At 36.8% G+C, this 19496-nt stretch overlaps 1 protein-coding gene across 3 annotated transcripts in view; it reads right to left on the bottom strand.

The window, feature by feature from the left end:
- LOC149138279 (phosphomevalonate kinase, peroxisomal-like) overlaps positions 1-19496 on the bottom strand; it is a 278660-nt gene that overhangs the window by 169962 nt on the left and 89202 nt on the right. For all 3 annotated transcript variants that reach the window (XM_089452943.1, XM_089452942.1, XM_089452941.1), the window contains one exon: positions 19270-19370. In XM_089452943.1, coding sequence (XP_089309069.1) covers positions 19270-19370 — 101 coding nt within the window. The remainder of the gene's footprint in view (positions 1-19269; positions 19371-19496) is intronic.

The following is a 19496-nucleotide window of genomic DNA, read 5'->3' as shown; positions in this document are numbered from 1 at the left end:
AAACAATCAAAGGGAGTCCAAGAGACCACTTGGAATATGAATCCAAGGGTCACACCAATGTACTATAAATGTATATCATGTCAATGACGAACGACACTTGTTGGTTCGAAATGCGTCAGCCAAAAAGTTCTCTCATGTGATTTCTACCGAAAGACTTTGTTTAATGTATATCATGTCAATAATATATGCATTCAATGTTTATCTTTCATATTTGTTGTTTACATTCCATGTGTGTTTAACAAATGCCTATGCCAACGTCACTCGCCATTTTATATCATATTATTCATATTCTTATTCATTATTTATATATATTGTCCTTTATGGATTTTAGTTGTTTCTTCCTTATGTTAGATTTTTCTTCGCAAATTAACTATTATTCATTTTAGGGATATTTCGAAGAAGTGTGCCAACAATATTGAGGCCTCTATCATGAATCAATTTACTAATATAGGTGGAAGTGATGGAGATGAGATCAACCAGGTCTAAGATGGTCTTGACTTTTCATCTATGATTATCTGTCATGACGTTTAAACATGTTTTATTTCTATTAACACTTAAACTCTGATTTTGACATTCGTTATTCTCAGCCCCTCTTCTAAAAGCAGGAAACTTGTCATTTGTAAATGGGTATAAAATTAAGTATGCAGCAGATGAAAGTGTTGAAAAATGTAAGGCAGATGAAAGTGCTCAAAGACATAATGCCTGGTTAGTTACCAAAGGATTTTCTCAAGTATAAATAATTGACTATATTAAAACCTTTGTCATAGTAGCCAAAACAAATTCCATTTGCCTTGTTCTATCCCTTGCAACTTCAAATAAAAGGGAGGCCCATATCTAATAACTATGTCCAAGACTACTCAGAAAAATTAAACCAAGGAACTTCTATGCCAAGAAACTCATAATCCTATGACTTTTATTTATAGCAGCAGCATAGGAGCCAGAATGCAGATATGGGTCCAATATTAATTTTCCAGTAGGAACATCCCAATTTTTAGTCTAGCATCTAAGTCATAAGGAATCAAGACTGTCATAATGCACTGACATAGGCTAGATGGTATAGGTTAAAATAGGTGTATTTAATATTAAACGTAGAGGTCTACTAGACATAGGGTTAGAGGTAGGCTAATATAATTATAAACTCCTGTGAATTGTACTTTTTAATCCATATCATTCATCGCATATCTTATTATTTGAGATATTTCACCTTAAATATCAATTGCTGTGCAAATGGTACACTTTGAAATATTTCATTTGAAATATCAATTGTAGAACAATTTATATTTCAAATATCAGTTGTTCTACATTTTATATTTCAAATGAAATATTTCAAGTGTAGGTTTTGCACTAGTGATTTTTTAGATGAAATATTTCAGATATTAAGTTACGATTTTGCACAACAATTGATATTTCAAATAATAAAATAAAAATGTAAGTGTTGATTATGCACGACAATTGGTAATTCAGATAAAACATTTCAAAAAATAAAATAAGAGATGAATGATATGATTGAAAAGTACAATCCACAAATGTTTATAAATGTATGTCACATGGTAATTATTAATTAGCCAACATCTAGCCAACCTATACATTTCATATTAAATACTAATGTTGCACGACTCGTACTCGTATAAGACTCGGCAAGGCATCGACTCGTCTACTCGTATAAGACTCGGGAACAACCCTTATAAGACTCGTCAAAATACAAAAAAAAACTTAAAATGTGGTAAATTTTAAGCACAAAAAAGAAACTAATGACAATTCCAATCCTTATAAGTTATAAAAACCACAATATATGCAATAATTCATAACATCATCTCATATCTATAAAAGTACAACATAACATATTCAATTTTTGTAAGCAAAACATTTAGATACTGAATAAGAAAAGGACTCATGATTCCATAATTAAAATAAAAAATGTCAGCAAGTTCAAAATTCAAATACATATGTCATAAATGATAAATGATTGTCTCATAACAATCTTGAGTCTCATCACTCATGGACGACCACGCCTAAAATAAGCCCTCATGGAGCTAGTGGTAACATCAGAAGACTGAAGCAACTATGAGGTAGGTGTATTTGGAGTCTCCATTTGAGATGGCAAACTAGAGAGATCCTCAATCTCTTCATCAAGCCAACTCAAATCAAGGGTCTCCTCTTCCACAACCCAATCAGACTCTAAATCAATAGTATCCAATAAAATTGGATCTGTATCCTTTGGTTGCACTTGTTTTGTGAGCATTTGAAGGTTGTAGTAGATGAAAACCAACTTCTCCAACCTCTCATGCTCCAACTTGTTTCTCTTTTTGCTATGGATGTGCTCAAACACTGACCAATTGCGCTCACAAGAAGAAGCACTGCAGGGTTGACTCAGAACTCTGATGGCAAATTCTTGTAATTGTGGTGCCTCAATGCCACAATCTATCCACCAATGAGCTGTAAAAAATTAACAACAAAGATTATCAATTTGCAATGCCAAACATATAAAAGAGAACTAGCAAAATTACAAGCTAAGTTCTAACAATTTGCACTTACAAGGCATTTTCTTGTCCTTGAGACGTTGGCTTGAGCTGAATCCAAACATGCCAGATGCTTCCTTGTACATATCTCGTTGTAAGTTGATTTTGTCCTGAATATCTACATTCGGGAACATCTTCTCAATGCATATCATTACACCTCTCATCACCTCAAGATGTCTTCGAATGCTAGACCCCTCATTATAGAATAAGCTCGGATTGAGATATGCTCCTGTTGCATGCAATGGTGAATGTAGTTGCCTATCCCACCTGGAGTCAATAATTTGCCATATAGGGATATATTTAGATTCATTTCCTTTATAAAAAGTCTTGATGGCCTCTTTGGCCCTGTCCATGCCTTTATAAATATATCCCATTGCAGGTTTCTCTCCATCCATCAATCTCAAGACTTTCATAAGGGGCTCAGTGACGCTGATAATCTTAGTCACTTTGTCCCACAAACTATCAGCAAAGACAGATGTTTTCACAAACATTGCTTCCGGTTTTGTGCTATCTTTCCAGAATACCCATTGCTGGCTACAAAACATTCTTCTCAAAGCTTGGTACTCATACAAAAGGCTTTGGAGGGAAAGAAAGTTTGTAGCAAACCGTGTGACAGTTGGGCGACTAAGCTCACCCTGTGTGAATTCCCTCATAAGGTTCAACACCCAAGCATGATTATAAATATACTTGGTAATATGCTTGCATTCTTGCACAATGTCTTGCACCCACTCCAACTTCCCAATGTCTTCTAGCATCAAGTCTATGCAATGGGAAACACATGGAGTCCAAAAAATGGTGGGATATTTGGCACAAAGCAACCTTCCACCTACCACATAATTTGTTGCATTGTCTGTGATTACTTGGACAACCTTTGCAACCCCAACTTCCTCCACCACATCAACGAACAATGAAAAAAATCAAATGTGCATCTTTTACATTTGCAGAGGCATCAATGGATTTTAGGAACATGGTTCCTTTAGGGCAAGCTACAACAAAATGTATTATTGTTCTACCCCTCTGATGTGTCCACCCATCAGACATAAGTGTACAACCTGTAAATTTCCATGAGCCTTTAATGCTCTCCAATTGTTCCTTGACACACTCAAGTTCCTCATCTAGCTCTTTCCCCCTAAGTGCATTATAAGTTGGGGCTTTGTATCCAGGGCCAGCACATGCAATGGCATCCACCATGGGCTGATAAAAATAAGACTTTGCATAGTTGAATGAAAGATTGTTATGGTACCAAAACCTCCTCACTGCCATATCTGCCTCCTTCCTCTTCTTATCATTGAAACTGTCCAAGGTTGGTTGAGATCTTGGATTTGTACGAGGACTGAAGAAAGAAGAGGTTATACTCTTGTTTTCCATAGTAGTTGAAGAGGAGTTACCAATACCTGGACTTTGAAACTGTGTTTCACTTTGAGATGAAGATCTACCTATCCCAACAATCTCATCCTTCCTTCTTGCCCTCTTAGAACTTGCTTCTTTAATGGATTCCAAAGCAGCTACCATTTCAGTAGTGACTTCATCAAGGCAAACTTTGACAACATCCCACACTATGCCCAGGAATTCTGGCTAGGTGGTATTTCAGCCTGTTTATGCTTGCATGCATTGTGGCATTGCAATAATTGCACTTGATATTGTGGTCATTATTGGGAATGATTCGTTGACCATGTGCCCATGCCAAATCACGAGACTGTCTGAAATCCTTTGGTGGCATGGTAACAAAATCTGGAAGAAAAAAATAGATGTAATTTTTTTTTGGTTTTAATTTTTTTTTTTGGGTTTTGAATTTTTTTGAATTTGCAAATTTTTTTGGTTGTGGTTGAGAAACTCACCCACAGGGATTCCCAATCAAAAAAATAATTGCAAACATAAAAAGTAAAAATAAAAACAAAAATAAATACATGGAAAACATTCTAACTAGGTTCATGAAGCCTACCTGAAGCTTAGTCTGATCTGATTAAGCCTCCTTTAGCCTCCTCCAATAGCTCCTTCACGCTCCTTTAGCTTCACTCTCAAGTTTCAACACTCACACAAATTAGCCAAACACTCAAATGACGAGTGAATGAGAAATAGAAGGGAGAGAGGTGCTTATAAAGTTTTTTTTTCCCTCCACCTCATTTCCAAAAAAAGAAAAATAAAGAAGAATAAAAAAATCGAATTTTTGGACAGTTTGGGGGTTTTGTTGCCCGAAGGGTCTTATAGGGGTCCGACGAGAGTCTTATAGGCTACCCGCGGGTTTAATGCGGGTAGCCGGGTCTTGTACAAAACCCGCCGAGTAAGGGTAAAGAACGCGGGTTTAATGAGGGTCACCCATCCTCCCTTCTAACCCGTTCTTACCCGCGGGTTTAATAAGAGAGGTGCTTCACTGTTAAATACAACAATACCACCCTATTCTAGCCTATGTTATGAACTTTCATTCTTACAAGTGCACTCATGCAATGAAATATTTATTCTAATCCTTTTGGATACGGATTATAATGTTTGAGATAATCAATATGGCTCACCAATTAAATATCCCAAATACTTAGAAGATTAAGAAATCTATTTAGGATAAAAATACATGTATATTGAATAAATGTATGAAAATTGATATGCTAATAGTACAATGAGGGCCCCATTATAAATACCTAGGCTGGGTTCCCTTTCATTAAAAGTCATGTCCTTTAGTTGAGGCATGTCCTTTCATTAGGATGTGTCTCTTCACTAATTATTATTATTAATATTATTACTACATTGCCTTCCCTTTTAAAAATGTTTTGTTCTCAAAGCATATTTATGGAAGAGCTTGGTGTCTTTTTTCTTGGCTCATAATGTATTTGCATCATTTTTTGCTCTTGAAGCTGGCACAGTTTATGATATGAGATGATATGAACCTCCAAGTAATCAGCAAAATTGTCGAACTGTTAAAGGATCTGACCAACCTAATGCAATCTTTTGCGAACATTACGCTTATAGGATTTCCAAGATGAATTGTTATCATACAATTTAATGACATTGGTATCAATATTCATTAGAAGATAGTTTAATTGCTTTTGTCCTCAATGATGTTGATACAGTGATTAGTTAAGATAACCGCTCTTGTGATTGGGATGTTGATAAGATGTTGTTATTGACTTCCCCTTATCATATTTGTACTATTTTCTTGACTTACTCTTGGGGTCTTCTTTTCTTCATGCATTGATGTTGCATTGTTAATCGTTAAACTTCTATTAGTAAGTAACTCAAAATTTCCATCGTTTGTACTGCAACTTCCAAAAACGTCTTTACTTCAACTAGGTTGGGATCTTCTGAGTCATGATATTAACTAGATTTGTATTTGTTCCCTTCTCTTCAATTTGGATTTCTTTATCTAGGGGCCTTTGATGTTTCCTTTTGGATGAGTGGTTCTAGCTTGTTTTCTAATGACTTCTTATCATGCTTAAGATTCCTAATCTATGTGATCAAGTTTTGACTATGATTTTTGAGGTGAGAAATTTTTTCGTTTCTATCTACGCTAGCTTTGTCCATTTTTTTCTGCATCTCTGATATTGGCATTTGATTTTCTTGAATGATCACCTTTAATATATCATTAAAGTCTTTTGAAGAAGCCATTGTGGACTCTGACTTCACGGTAATGTTGTGAGATATCATCTTCTTCTTCTTATAGGAAAATGTCAAAAATATTTTCCTCGTTTAAGATTAATTTACCTAGTTTTCCAAACCAAGTTAACCGAAGGATTATGTCAATCTCTTCTTTATACAGAGCTGTAGCACTGAAGTAAAATATATATCCATAATCATCAAACGTCACTTGTAAGTCCTTAGTTTCATTTTGTCTCTTGCAAAAACCATTTTACTTTTCAATTATATTTGGTTGTACTCCAACTTCCAAAAATGTTTTCACTTAATTAGGTTGTCTTCTTGAGTAATGATATTAACTACATTTGTATGTGTTCCCTTCTCTTCAACTTGGAGTTCTTTTATCTAGGGACCTTGATGTTTCCTTCTGAATGAATGGTTCTAGATTGTTTTCTTGTGACTTCTTATCATGCTTAAGCTTCCTAATCTATGTGATCAAGTTTTGAGTCTTGACTATGATTCCTCACGTGAGAAAAAATTTTGCTTCTATCTGTGATAGCTTTGTCAATTTCTTTTTGCATCTTTGATATTGGCATTTGATTTCTTGAATGATCACCTTTAATATATCTTTAAATTCTTTTGACGAAGGTACTGTGGAATCTGACTTCATTGTAATGTCATGAAATATCATCTTCTTCTTCTTATAAGAAAATGTCATATATTTTCTCCATGTTTAAAACTAAGTTACCCAGTTTTCCAAGACCGGTTAACCCAAGGATCATGTCAATCTCTTTTTTATACATAGTTGTTACATTGAATTAAAATATATTATTCATAATCATCAATTGTCACTTGCAAGTCCTTAGTTTTATTGTCTCTTGCAAAAACTATTTTCCTTTTCAATTATATTTGGCTCTGGAATTGATAATTGATTTGCCACACTGATATGAATCTAATTTTCATTATAATTCATGTTGATAACCATGTTAATATCTTTTCCTTGAATATTTCCCTTTAGTGTCAATAATTTGCAACTTGAAATTGCATAACCTTTATAAACTAATGTTTCTTCATTTTCGTAATCTTGATTGGGGATTAAACAACAAATAACTTTCCATAATTCCCTTTATAAACTTTTTAATTACAATTAAATAACCCCTTTAATAAATTTTGAATTGATAATCTCACTTTGCTTCTAAAGTACCTTTCCTTTCTTTGTAAAAGAACTTGGATATTAAAAAGGTATCTTTCTATAAAATATATAAAAAAATAAATTATATTTGTATTAAATTATCTGTGTCAATGTGTCGATTCTTGTACATGTGTTTGTTTCTGTATTACGATGTGATGTCTACGGCAGAATTTATTTTAATGTTTATTGAAGGAATTTCATAAATAACTTATTGAAGAATAAGTAGGAAAAGTAAATCATATGTTGCAGTGATAGAATTTTCACATGAAGTGTCTTGATGCTCCACTATCAATCAACCAATCAACCAAAGTATCTAGAGGAGAGGCGGTAGATAAAGCGGAAATAAGATAAAATTCTTTTTGTTTTCCTAAAACATTACTTTCCTCATACCTGGAATTTCTTGTCCTTTTGGGAGGTCGACCATTTCCATCTCGAGCTGCGGGAGCATTCCTTTTTCCTTTGTTGTTGAACATGTTGCTCCTTTGATTGCCATTGCCATTTTAGTTGTTATGATTATTTTTTTCATCATCCCTTGGAGTATCCTTCTTGAGAGTACACTCTATAGCATAATGGCCAAACTTGTTGCAATTGTAGCACTTTCCTTTTCTTCCTTCTTTGAATCCCTGCTTCAATCCTTCACCTTGTCTCTTTGGACCAACATTGTTCTTCCTTTTAGCATGAGTGGAGAAAGCACTAGGTTCATTTCCATTTGAAGGCTTGTTTCTCTCCATCATCCTCATCTCTTCTTGAGTGCATTTAGCCAATAATTCAACGAAACTAGGAATGCTATCATTGTTAAGAATGGTGGTGTTAAACACATCCCATGCTCTTGTAAGTCCTCTGAGAGCGATGAGAGTGAGCTCCCTGTCAGCAGCAACTTCTCCAATAGATAGAAGGTCATTCTTGATTTCTGTAATCCTCATGAAGTAGGATTTGATAGACTCCCCTTTGTCCATCTTGATATCCTTCAACTTGTTTTTGAGAAAGAGGATTTGATTTGAATTGTTCACTTTGAACATCCCAACTAGCTTATCATACATCTTAGATGTTTCTAAATTAGAAATACAAGCAACCAAATGCCTTTGAATAGAGTCTATAATGATTATTTTAGCTTTGACCTCACCTTTCTTGCATTTCATCTTCGTAGCAGCAGGTGCATTCGAAGGAGGCTCCACCTCTCTTCCCTTCACATAGTCCATGGCATCATGCTCTTCCAAAGTCAAGTCCAAAGTCATCTTCCATGCATGATAGTCAAATTTTTCCTTGAGCTTATCCTCGGATTTGAAGTAACATGTAAAAGCCATTGAAGCTAGATCAAACAAATCTCTCTTAATGATTGATTTTCTCTCTCTTGCTTGGGCTTTGTCTTCACCTGTGTTGTGATACCATATTAATTTTAGTTAACAATGGTATGTTCTATGCTTAGCACAATTACTTCAATGTTACTTTAGCAACCCAATGACAACTTCCAAATTAGATTTCCAATAGCAATCACATTAACCATTAATCACATTGACAATAAAAGTATATAGAACATAAAATAATATGCAAAAGACAAGCCAAGACAAGAGAACACTAGATTTGGCAAATGCCAAGGAAAAACCACAAGATGGGGAAAACCCTTTGATCAAATCTTCTTATTATTATATCAAATGTTCAGCAGAGATAGAGAGTACAAAAGTCAAATTGACTTGCCAAATTCAAAGTCAAAATAGCCCTATTAAAACTTGCAGTCAAATCAGCCCTAACCAGAAAGTCAAATATGGTTGAAGCAACAATAGGATGTCCTCAAAATAGCTCGCTCGGCCTTCCCAATCAAACTCAGCATGATCAAGAGGTCAAAGTCAGCCCAAAATAGTGACAAATTCAATGGTCAAACTTGGTCAACCTGCTATCCTGAAATCTATGGTCAACTTGCAATTTAGCCTCCGGTCAAAGTGCTCAGATTACCTCAGTTCTTGTGCCAAAAGATGCGGCCTGCCAAACAGATAATCTCCCAAAAGATCGAAGTCAAACTCTCCTTGGAAGGTCAAAGTGAACACTACTCAAACTGCAGAATCTTCTAAGATTTTTGGCCTTGCAATTGAGCTCTAAAATCCGTGCTCCTTGATCCACACGAGTGAGAGAGACAAAATGCCCAATGTTGTACAAACCAATGAGAGAAGGAGAGAGAATGTGTGAGTGATGAAGATGCCAAATGAGGAGAAAGCTCACTTGTATTTATACAAGTCGTTGAGGGTGATGTGACATATCCATTAGGCTTTCTGAGCCTACGTGATGATATGGCCGACCTTGACAATTTGCACGTGTGGGCATTAAATTCAAAATCACACTTCTACTTGTCCAAATGAGATGATCTTTATATCAATTTTGGTCCTCTCGAAAAGAGGAATTTAATGCAATCATCATCTTCATTAAATGAGTTGTCCCAAGGTGGAATTTGGCCCTAGTTGCCAATTTTAACAGAGAGCTAGTACAGGAAGAGAAGAGTTGGTGTTGGAAAAGGAAAAGAAATACTTGAGGAAAGTCTTTGAAAGTTTTCAAAGTAGCAATATGCAAGTACTACAGCTATAAATGTCAAATAAGTGTTACAAGCTGCAAAAGTATATGACTACTACAAGGTACGTGAAGTATATTGTTTCAGTGTTATGATTTAGCCGCAAGATTGGATGGCAAGTTAAGCCCTAAGGTATGTTGAGAATATTACCTTCATAAATGACTCATGCATGCATACGAAAGTATGTTTGATTTCTGGTACATATGATATATTGGTGCTCTTGATATTTGGAAAGCATATTACATTTTGGACATGGTGGATTTCCTGATCTCATAAAGAAGGCTAGATACATTGATATTGATATGTGATAACGTGATACTAATATTAATGCTTGTGATAAGCATGGTAACCCTAACGATGAAAGTGTGACAATGATGTTGATACTAAGGATCTTCTTGTTAGGATTTGATAATCTTTGTAAAATTGGATGCCTTGACTTGATGGTTGAATAATATGACAAAGAAGTGATGTTGTGATTATAATTCTTGTAGTATGAAGATACACTTCTCTGTTGCTCTAATTATATGACACTAACCTTTGATATATATTTGATGACATGTCCATATGTGACCATAGTTTTTAAAACCGGAACCGGTGACCGGACCGGTCCACCTAATGAACCGGTTTACCGACCGGAACGGGTCTAACCGGGACTGGTTTGGTCTAAACGAACAGGTTTTAAAAAAAACATTAAATAATTAATTTTTAATGAAACAAAACTATTTTTAAGATGTAAAACCATGATTCCAAGCCAATAGAGACAAAATATGCAAAGTTTGCTCATTTATATACCATGTAAAGGTGAATATATCAAAATGGCACCGAGTGCAATACATATCATCGATAAAATAGCAAAATACATAAGAAATGAGGCTCTAAATGGCAATCAAATTCCAAAAACAATGCTGCAAGCTATGAGGCCATTGGCCTACAGTCCTACTACAAGTCTACAGTGTACACATGATCAATCATCAAATTCATCACCACTACTAGACACAGGATCATCATCAGGAGCTACATAGACATCATCTGGTTCAAAGTCTGAGGATGCCTCAGCCTGATTTGCAACCTCAGTATCAATGCCACCAATGACAATAGAAGTGGACCTAATGGAAGCATGAGTTTGTCGACCTGCACGACTAGTGCCTTCCATTGGTTCTTTGCCTTTCCTTGATGCCGCTATTGATCCTGGTTCTGATGCCGCCACATAATCTGCTTCATCCCCCCGCTAAAGCCATGTTGATATCAAAATCAGCCTCAAACACAGGATCTTCAGTCTCCTACACCCATTCTGATGTTGAATCAATATCGTCCAACACAATGGGATCTAGATCAGGTGTTTTGCTCATCCTTTGGTTCCTCCTCAGTCGAAGGTTGTATTGCACGAAAACAAGATAATTTAACCGTTTTTGTTCCAAACGGTTTCTCTTCTTCGTGTGTATGCGCTCAAAAACAGACCAATTGTGCTCACAACCTGAAGCACTGCAAGTTTGACTGAGGACTCTAATTGCAAACCTTTGCAATTGAGGACACTGGCCACCAAATGACTCCCAGCAATGTGCTGCAAAGAAAAAGACATTAATTAGTAACTTAGTTTATAATTTGAATTTTAAAGAACGTAAACAATTTTAACTTGAAAAGCAAAACAAAATGGAAATTGGAATTGCTTACCTGGTTGGTCCACATCTCTTGCCATCTTTGCCAAATTTTTGCCAAAAGTACCACTTGCCATATTGAAAACAGTAAGCTGTCTATGTATTTCCAACTGGTCTGCATGGCTAGGGACCATGCGCTCCAAGCAATCAATCAATCCAGCTCTGAACACCCCATCATGCAGATCTCCTAGCCGATTTTTATAGTGATACTTTGGGTTCAAAAAATACCCAGTTGCATGTATAGGACGATGGAGTTGATTGTTCCATCTGTTATCAATGATCTCCCATATACGGCCATATTTAGCTAACCTATCCTTGTAAGCTGCCCGTATCTGCTCCTTTGCCTGATCCATAGCCTCATAAATGTAGCCCATGGCCAATTTTTCCCCATCCACCAACCTTAGCACCTTAACAAGGGGCTCGGTAATTTTCACAAGCTCTAGAGACCTTTTCCAAAAATAAGTGTCTAACACTTTCTTTTTGGTGTCTTTTCCATCTGGTCTACGAGCCCACCGAGATTCAGACCATTCTTCAGAGGAAAACATTTTCTGCAAGTTTTTATGTTGACCATTGAGACATTGCAACGTGAGGAAGTGAGTTGCAAATCTTGTAATTGCAGGCCTAACAAGCTCTTTGCCCCCAGTGTGTTTCCTCATTAGGCTCAATACCCATGAGTGGTTGTAAATGTATTTTGTAATGCACTTGGCATGCTCTATAGTGTTTTTTACCCACTCCACTTTGCCTATATCCTCAAGCATGAGGTCTATGCAATGTGCAACACATGGAGTCCAAAATATGGTCTTATATTTGGTCTCAAGCATCTTTCCAGCAAGAACATAGTTTGAGGCATTATCAGTGATGACCTGCACAACATGCTCCTCCCCAACTTCCTGAATAATGTTGTCCAAAAGCTCAAATAGAAGGGTTGCATCCTTTACCTTATCAGATGCATCAACTGATTTCAAAAACACGGTTCCTTGAGGGCAAGAAACAAGGAAATTAATGATAGTGCGGTTCTTTCCATCGGTCCATCCATCTGAGATAATGGAACAACCTGTTTTGAGCCATGAATCTTAAACTCAACCAAATTCTCATCAATGGAAGATATCTCTTTTTGCAAAAGAGCTCCCCTCAAGTCATGCATACTAGGGCCTTTAAAGCCCTTTCCTGCAGCTATAACAGAGTCCCACATAGCTTGGAAATAAGGTAAGCGAGCAGCATTAAATGGGATATCTGAATCATACCACCATCTAGCAATGTATTGATGAGAAGTTTCTTTGATTGTATTTTCCAATGTTGATCCAAAGTGGGTTGAGAACTTGGCTGGGAGGAAGTGGGATTAGAAGAAGCAATGTTGGCAGAAGATGAGAAATAACTTTGGATGTTTGTTCTCTTTGTTCCTTTTGATGGTTGGCCAACAGAAGGATGAACATAGTGAAAGGGGTCATTGGTGGAAGGGATAGAAGAGGAGTTTTGAATTTCATAATCATCATACCCACTCTCTTTCATGGCTTCTAATAATTTCCTCTTCCTTGCAATGTCATCTTGGATGGCCTTCTCCCTAGCCTTACCCTCATAAAAATTTTCAAGCTTGGAAATGTATTCTGCCCTAATAGGACCTAATAGTGCATTTGGTGCATCACATGGCTTTACTTGGCCTCTTATCCCAGCCAAGTGTTGTTTCAACCTAAGAATACCCCCACCTCCAATAGATTTATGGCATAATTTGCATATCATTTTTCCATCAATTACATCACAATGAGCCCATGCACTGTCCTTTCCTTTTGGAGCCATGTTTGCTTGAAATAATAACAATTTGCAAAGAAATCTGCCATTTAAAAAAAAATTGCAGCTAAGCAACATGGAAAACCAAAGATAAATGTATGAAAAAAATGCACATTCAAGCTAAAAAATTTGATAGCATAGAGCTAGAGAGTTCATAGCATAGATGATAGATCATTGAAGTGAGAAGTTTATAACACATAAAAAATAATAATTCATGGACAGCAGACTCAAATGAGGAATTTTCAAGTGCAAATCCTTACCTGGAAATGCAAACTAGCTTCCTTAGCCTCCTCTTGAAGATGGCAACTCCACTGACAGCTACACACTATCTCCAAAATAGCTCCAACTCCAACTCCAAGATGACTACTTCAGCAAAAACTCAACACTCTCCAAGCTCACAAACAAACTCACAAACACTCACAAACACTCCAAATCAGTTGTGTGAGACAAATGAGAGTGAGAGGGGCCTCTTATAGGCTTGGAGAGGGTGTTTTTGGAGGGAAAACACCCTTAGTTCCCCCCCAAAACCCCTAAACCACAATCAGAAATACGCTTTTTGCAAGTTACGGTGGGCGTGCCTAAAACCGGCCGGTTTAGGACGGAACCGGCCGGTTTGATACAAACCGGCTGGTTCCGTCCTAAACCGGCCGGTTTTCACCGGTTAGGGCAAAAAATTGGAGAAATGGCCTTTCCAACCGGGTTTTTTGGCCGGTTTAGACTGGCGGCCTTGCTAACCGGCCAGTTAGACCGGTAACCGGTTTTTAAAAACGGTTTTGAAAACTATGTATGTGACAATGAAGTAGTTGATGATGATTTGTTATGACTATGATGAATATATGTTTTAGAACCTAATATAGTTTGCCTCTATGATCTAACAGTTTTGTTGATGCATAACAATATTATGATAGATAGGTTAATGACTTGATTAATGTTGACAGAAGTGGCTTCCATACAGAGAAAGAAAATCTCCATATGATTCCAACACCTATTATTATTTGCAGAAAAATGAATAGAAGAAACTTGAATATTGAAGGAAGGATTTTGGGTATGAATAACGATTTGATTTTGTTGAAAATGTTTTGCCAAGTTCTGATATGACCAGAGAAGATTTCTCCTAGTTCAAGCCCCAACTGTCAGGAGAAAGGCTTAAGAGGGCAGTTATAGACCTACCAACCACACGGAAGAGGACCTATGGGTATGGTTGAGCCTGTAGGATACAAAAATTGAAATCTAATGCATGAAATCAGGAATGCATCAGGAGTATGTCAGACCTTCAAACATGAAGCATATAATAGAGAGTTCCATAAGCAAGGAAGTTTAAGGAACATTGAGATCTACATAATGTTTGACTTGTTGCAGGGATCAAAATGAAGGTTGTTTAATATCAAGACCTCTCTAGAAAATGTGAAGTGACCTATCGTTTGGAATCTACTCTTTTCTGTGTTGCAGGGTTGAAATCTAGAGAATCATCACTAATAGAATCTTAAGAAGAATTTCATAATTGGCATGATTACTGTCTTATGCAGAGATCGTTATGTTGCAAAGAATGTGAATGTCTTAACTCATCTTGTGTTTGCAGAAGTCTGTGGTATGCATATAAATACGTTATTTGTCCTAATTTTATCATTGAAGCTAGTATATGATAGTATTTGGTAAAAGTTGCAAGGGTTTGACAAAGATTTGACTTATTGGCTTGACTTAATATAGATAAGTAGTGTTGGAATTTGACATGATGATTAACAATTTATAGATATGTTTTGGCTTATACAGTGATAACAAGTTAGGGCTTTGATCAGATTTTGCAATGGTGATTTGCCTTGATGTGGCACGACAATATGGGCATAGTAACTCTCAGTTATTACTATTGGTATTCAATAATGATTCTGTATTGGCATCATTGGTATTGGCACATTGGTTGAACTGTAAATAGTTGTGATTCAGTATGCAGTGATCTCACAATGAATGGATGAAACTTATATGACTTATCCTTGGTGTATGCATTTACATCTAAGGACAAAAATGATTCATATTATGATCATGAGGATGGCTTTATAAACTTTGGCTTGATATTGCTTGGTAAATGACAGTTGTTGACATTACAATAGATAAGGTTGTAACTGGATATTTTGGTGTGAGCTTTACCTGGCACCTAGTCTGAAGAGTTTGATAATGATATTAGCAGGAACTTTTATGGCCTTGATATAAAATTTAAGGCTTGATTGGTTAATTTGATTGCACAATATTGATTTGTTTGAGGTTGAGGATATTGGTTAGTATTATGTTCACATAAAGCATTGTATGTTTGAAGCAAACTTCCCCAACCTGGTATGTTCGCATTGACAATTACCTGGTAAAGCCTGGAAGATGTGTCAATCTGAACCCCTACTTCAAAGTGGACCAAGGTATCCCTTTGATTTTGGTTTTATATGTTGACGACCTATTCTTGTCAGGTCACGAGCCTCTGTTGATAAAAGTAAGAGGGAGTTGGCCTCCGAGATCAAGATTGAAGACCTTGGCATGATGCACTTCCTTCTGGGTTAAGAAGTTTGGAAAAGGAAAAGAAGTTGTAAAGTTATTTGGCATGATGGAATGCAAATCGTTGGACACCCCAATGGAATTGAATTTCAAGAAGAAATATTGTTGAACCTGATTTGGCAACCAACAACTAATTGAAGCATTGGTGTTCCTTGTGAACACCCATTTAGATATATGTTTTTCAGAGAACAACCTGAGTCAATTCATGATTGAGCTGCTTCATACACATTGTGTTGCCACCAAGCACATTTGCATGGGATGATCAATCTTGGTCTGAGATATACTTCCAGAGATGTATGACTGTATGGATACACTAATGTTGACTTGGTTGGATTGACAGGAAGAGCATATTTGGGTGTTGTTTTAACTTGAGATCTGTCATGATATTTTGGAAGAGATAAAAGTCTGATGCTTTAAGCACGATCGAGGTTGAGTACATTGTTGCTAGCATGGCTAACCATGGGACAATTTGGTTGAGAAATCTCTTTGGAGAGTTGTTTGAAGAAATTCTAAACACGATAGTGATACATTTTAGAGTGGGATCTGATTGGCAGAAAATCTCCTATATTACTGGGACTGAGATATCTTCATGCATTGAGACAATCCTGCTATATGAGACAATCTTAGGCTTGTGGTTGATACCTCCATGAGAGGGAGAAAGGAAGAATAAGGTATCCTTTTATGTCATGTATTTGTTCTAACATAATATTTAATTTGATGTCCTACATGAACAGGAAAATAGGGCACTGCTACTCTTGGTAATGCATGAAGCAATATGATTGAACTTTTCAGTGAACATTTTAAGCAAGTATCGGATATGAGCATGTTGATATGTTTTTAATCTACAAAGAGCAGGGTTGATCGAGGACACTGAGCTAGCTCTTCCCCCCTCTCTGAGATCCCAGGGTAAGGAATGGAGTTGGTGGGCTCCTGGGGATGAAGGACCTTTGACCAATAGGGTGTATAGAAATTTGGGATCTCCCCTAGTCAGAGTATGCCCCAGTTATTATCCTATCCACTTTGTCGGATAGCCTCCCCATTTAGCCAATGGGATGAGGGACTTGGGATAGAGTGTGATCCCTACCCCCTGCAGTAGGTAGATCTTGCCCAAGTTGGTTGATGCATGTGTTCTACCATCTGACTCTCAAGGGTCAAGATGGGAAGATCAGGGACAATAGGGTAGAGTGTGATCTTTACCTCTGGTAAGTTGATCTCACCTATTGCCAAGGAGTTTGGGATAGAGTCTGATCCCTACGCATTGGGCTAGGTCTAATCTCGCACATTGTCTTTGGAGATAGGGTGGTAGCTAGATGCTCCCCTATATGAAATGACTTTGGGGTGACAGTGTCCCATAGGAGCTTCCCCACTATCATAGACATGAGGTGAGAATGTCCCATAGGATCCTTCTCATTGCCAATGGATTCCAGGTTGAGCAAGGCTCCCTGATCTTGTTTCGAATTGAGCTAGGATCTCTGATATTGATGTGGGTTGAGTTGGAACTCCCCAATGGATAGAGGGAGGTAGCTTGGGCTACCCTCCGATGTCAAATTCTTCTTCTTTTAGATTCGAGAGTGTCCAGCATATGAGCAAAGACAAGAAGAGATAAGCAGAGACATGCTAAGAAGAGCAAAGACAACATTTGAATATGTCAAGATATTTGTGATGGGAGAGATGTTGCAGTCGATAATTTCTCCCTAGCTGAGAAAGAGTGTTAATTTGGCAGTTCAGGGACAAATTCCTCCTTTGGACAATCTTCCTCATCAAGGAAGACCCCAACTAGCCCTTTGGAAGAATTTAATTTGGTTAAAAATATATTTTAATATGGAAATCCATATGTATACAAAAGGACAAGTCATCCATAAAGAGAAATTGGACAACCTTGGATGGCTATAAATACAAGTCAAGTGACCCTCATTTGGAGATCATCAATCATTCTTCCTTCTTTGGTTTGGCTCGTACAAGTCTAAGGTTGGTTTGCGAAAGTTGGTTCATACAGGTCCAAAATTGCAAGGTCCAAAGCTCGCATGTGTGGATTAGGGTTTTGGTCTACAACCACAGGGATGCTACAGAAAAATTTTGGCTGTAGTTACTCACATGTTGCCTATTTGTGCAGCTGGAACGTTTCAACCGCACGCACATCTTACTCTCTGTGCGGCCGGAAACTAGGGTTTCAAAATTCATTCAACAATTGATCACAGATTTCGTCAGTTGACCGCAAATGTTGACATTTGACCATTGACTTCTGAATTAGGGTTTTGATTATTAGTATTGCTTGGTTCATCTCTTGGATGTTTAGTTGATTTTGCTGGATATTTTTGCGGTTAATATATGTATCATTATACTCTCTATTTGCTCAACATTTTATGACAATCTAATAAGAAGAAGAATTTGAAAGGGTTTTCCCCCTTGTGGGGTTTTTCTCTGGTCTCCAACCAAACCTAGAGTCTCTATGTGTGAATGTTTTTCTTCTATTGTTCCTTTATGTTTCGCTGCATTGATGATGATATTGTTATTTCTATATAATTGCATATGTTGTTAATGATGTTATGATGCTATGGAGTGAATTAAATATGTAAATGATGAAATGCAATTATCTAAAACAAAGAACAATATAGGCCTAAGGAAAATTAACACTCCACAATCGAATTGAGCCTCTCACTCCAGAGAATTCGCTTTCTCCTTCTTGAGAAAATCGTTTTCCCAAAAATGTTGTAGTTGCCTCTCTTCGCTGTCTATCTTCACCTCTCCCTTAGGCTTTCATTTATAATCTTCATTAAGCCTAAATACCTAACACTAATCTCCCCTTCTAGAAAATCTAGGAGTCTAGGAGATCAATGGTTGAGATTCTTTCTAAGTCGCTTATAGTTTTGTTATTTATCCTTGGAAAATGACTTATAGTTCACAATAATTGACTTTAATTATAGTATTTTTCCTAAGTTAGACTTAGGAAAGAAGACATAAAAACCTAAAGAGGCAATAAATCATCTCCTACATGCCAAGACATCAAGCCTATGCAGAAGACCTTCTAAAGCTACCACTAGCTTCAACAGAAAGTTCAGAGTATAGCTGATGGAGCAAAAGTAAAACACAAGGAACTCAAAAAAGTGATGTTTTGCTAACTGCCAACAAAGGGTATAACAACAATGAAACATACAATATCATGCATCTAGAAAGGGAGCAACTGGGTGGTCATATGAAAAGAGGTCAACTAAGTATATCATTCATGAATCTTCTGACTGCATTTATAGAATCACTTCATGAGTACCTTATATAGGTACAAGGCATTATTTATTACTTCTCATCTACCAAACAAGCTGCTACTGCAATTTTGACCTTGGAAACAAGATATTTCTCCAGAAGGATATTTCAACTATAACACCTCATCCCACATTGTCTACAGTAGAAACTTTTCTTTCTCATCTGCACAAAAAGCAAGCCACATTTATAAGAACTAATGGGAACCTTGAAGAAGCAACATTTTGCAGGCTAAGAGTCTTCAGAGATAGCTTGTAGATGGCCTCCTTTGAAAGCTGAGGCGATGTCAATTTCACATCTGTCCATAGCTGCAAGAAAAAAAAATGAATTTCAGACTTAAAATAAGTCAAAACTGAAGATCCAGTGACATAAATATACTATATACACAAAACAGTCAAAAGAAAATTGGTTGTAAATCACCCACTCTGAATCTG

The sequence above is a fragment of the Pinus tabuliformis genome, chromosome X (assembly GCF_031772625.1).
Source record: "Pinus tabuliformis cultivar Carrire ecotype Pingquan chromosome X, CPIR1, whole genome shotgun sequence".
Lineage (NCBI taxonomy): Eukaryota > Viridiplantae > Streptophyta > Pinopsida > Pinales > Pinaceae > Pinus > Pinus tabuliformis.
The sequence above is the reverse complement of the archived record's forward strand: the minus strand, read 5'-3'. Positions and strand labels throughout refer to the sequence as shown.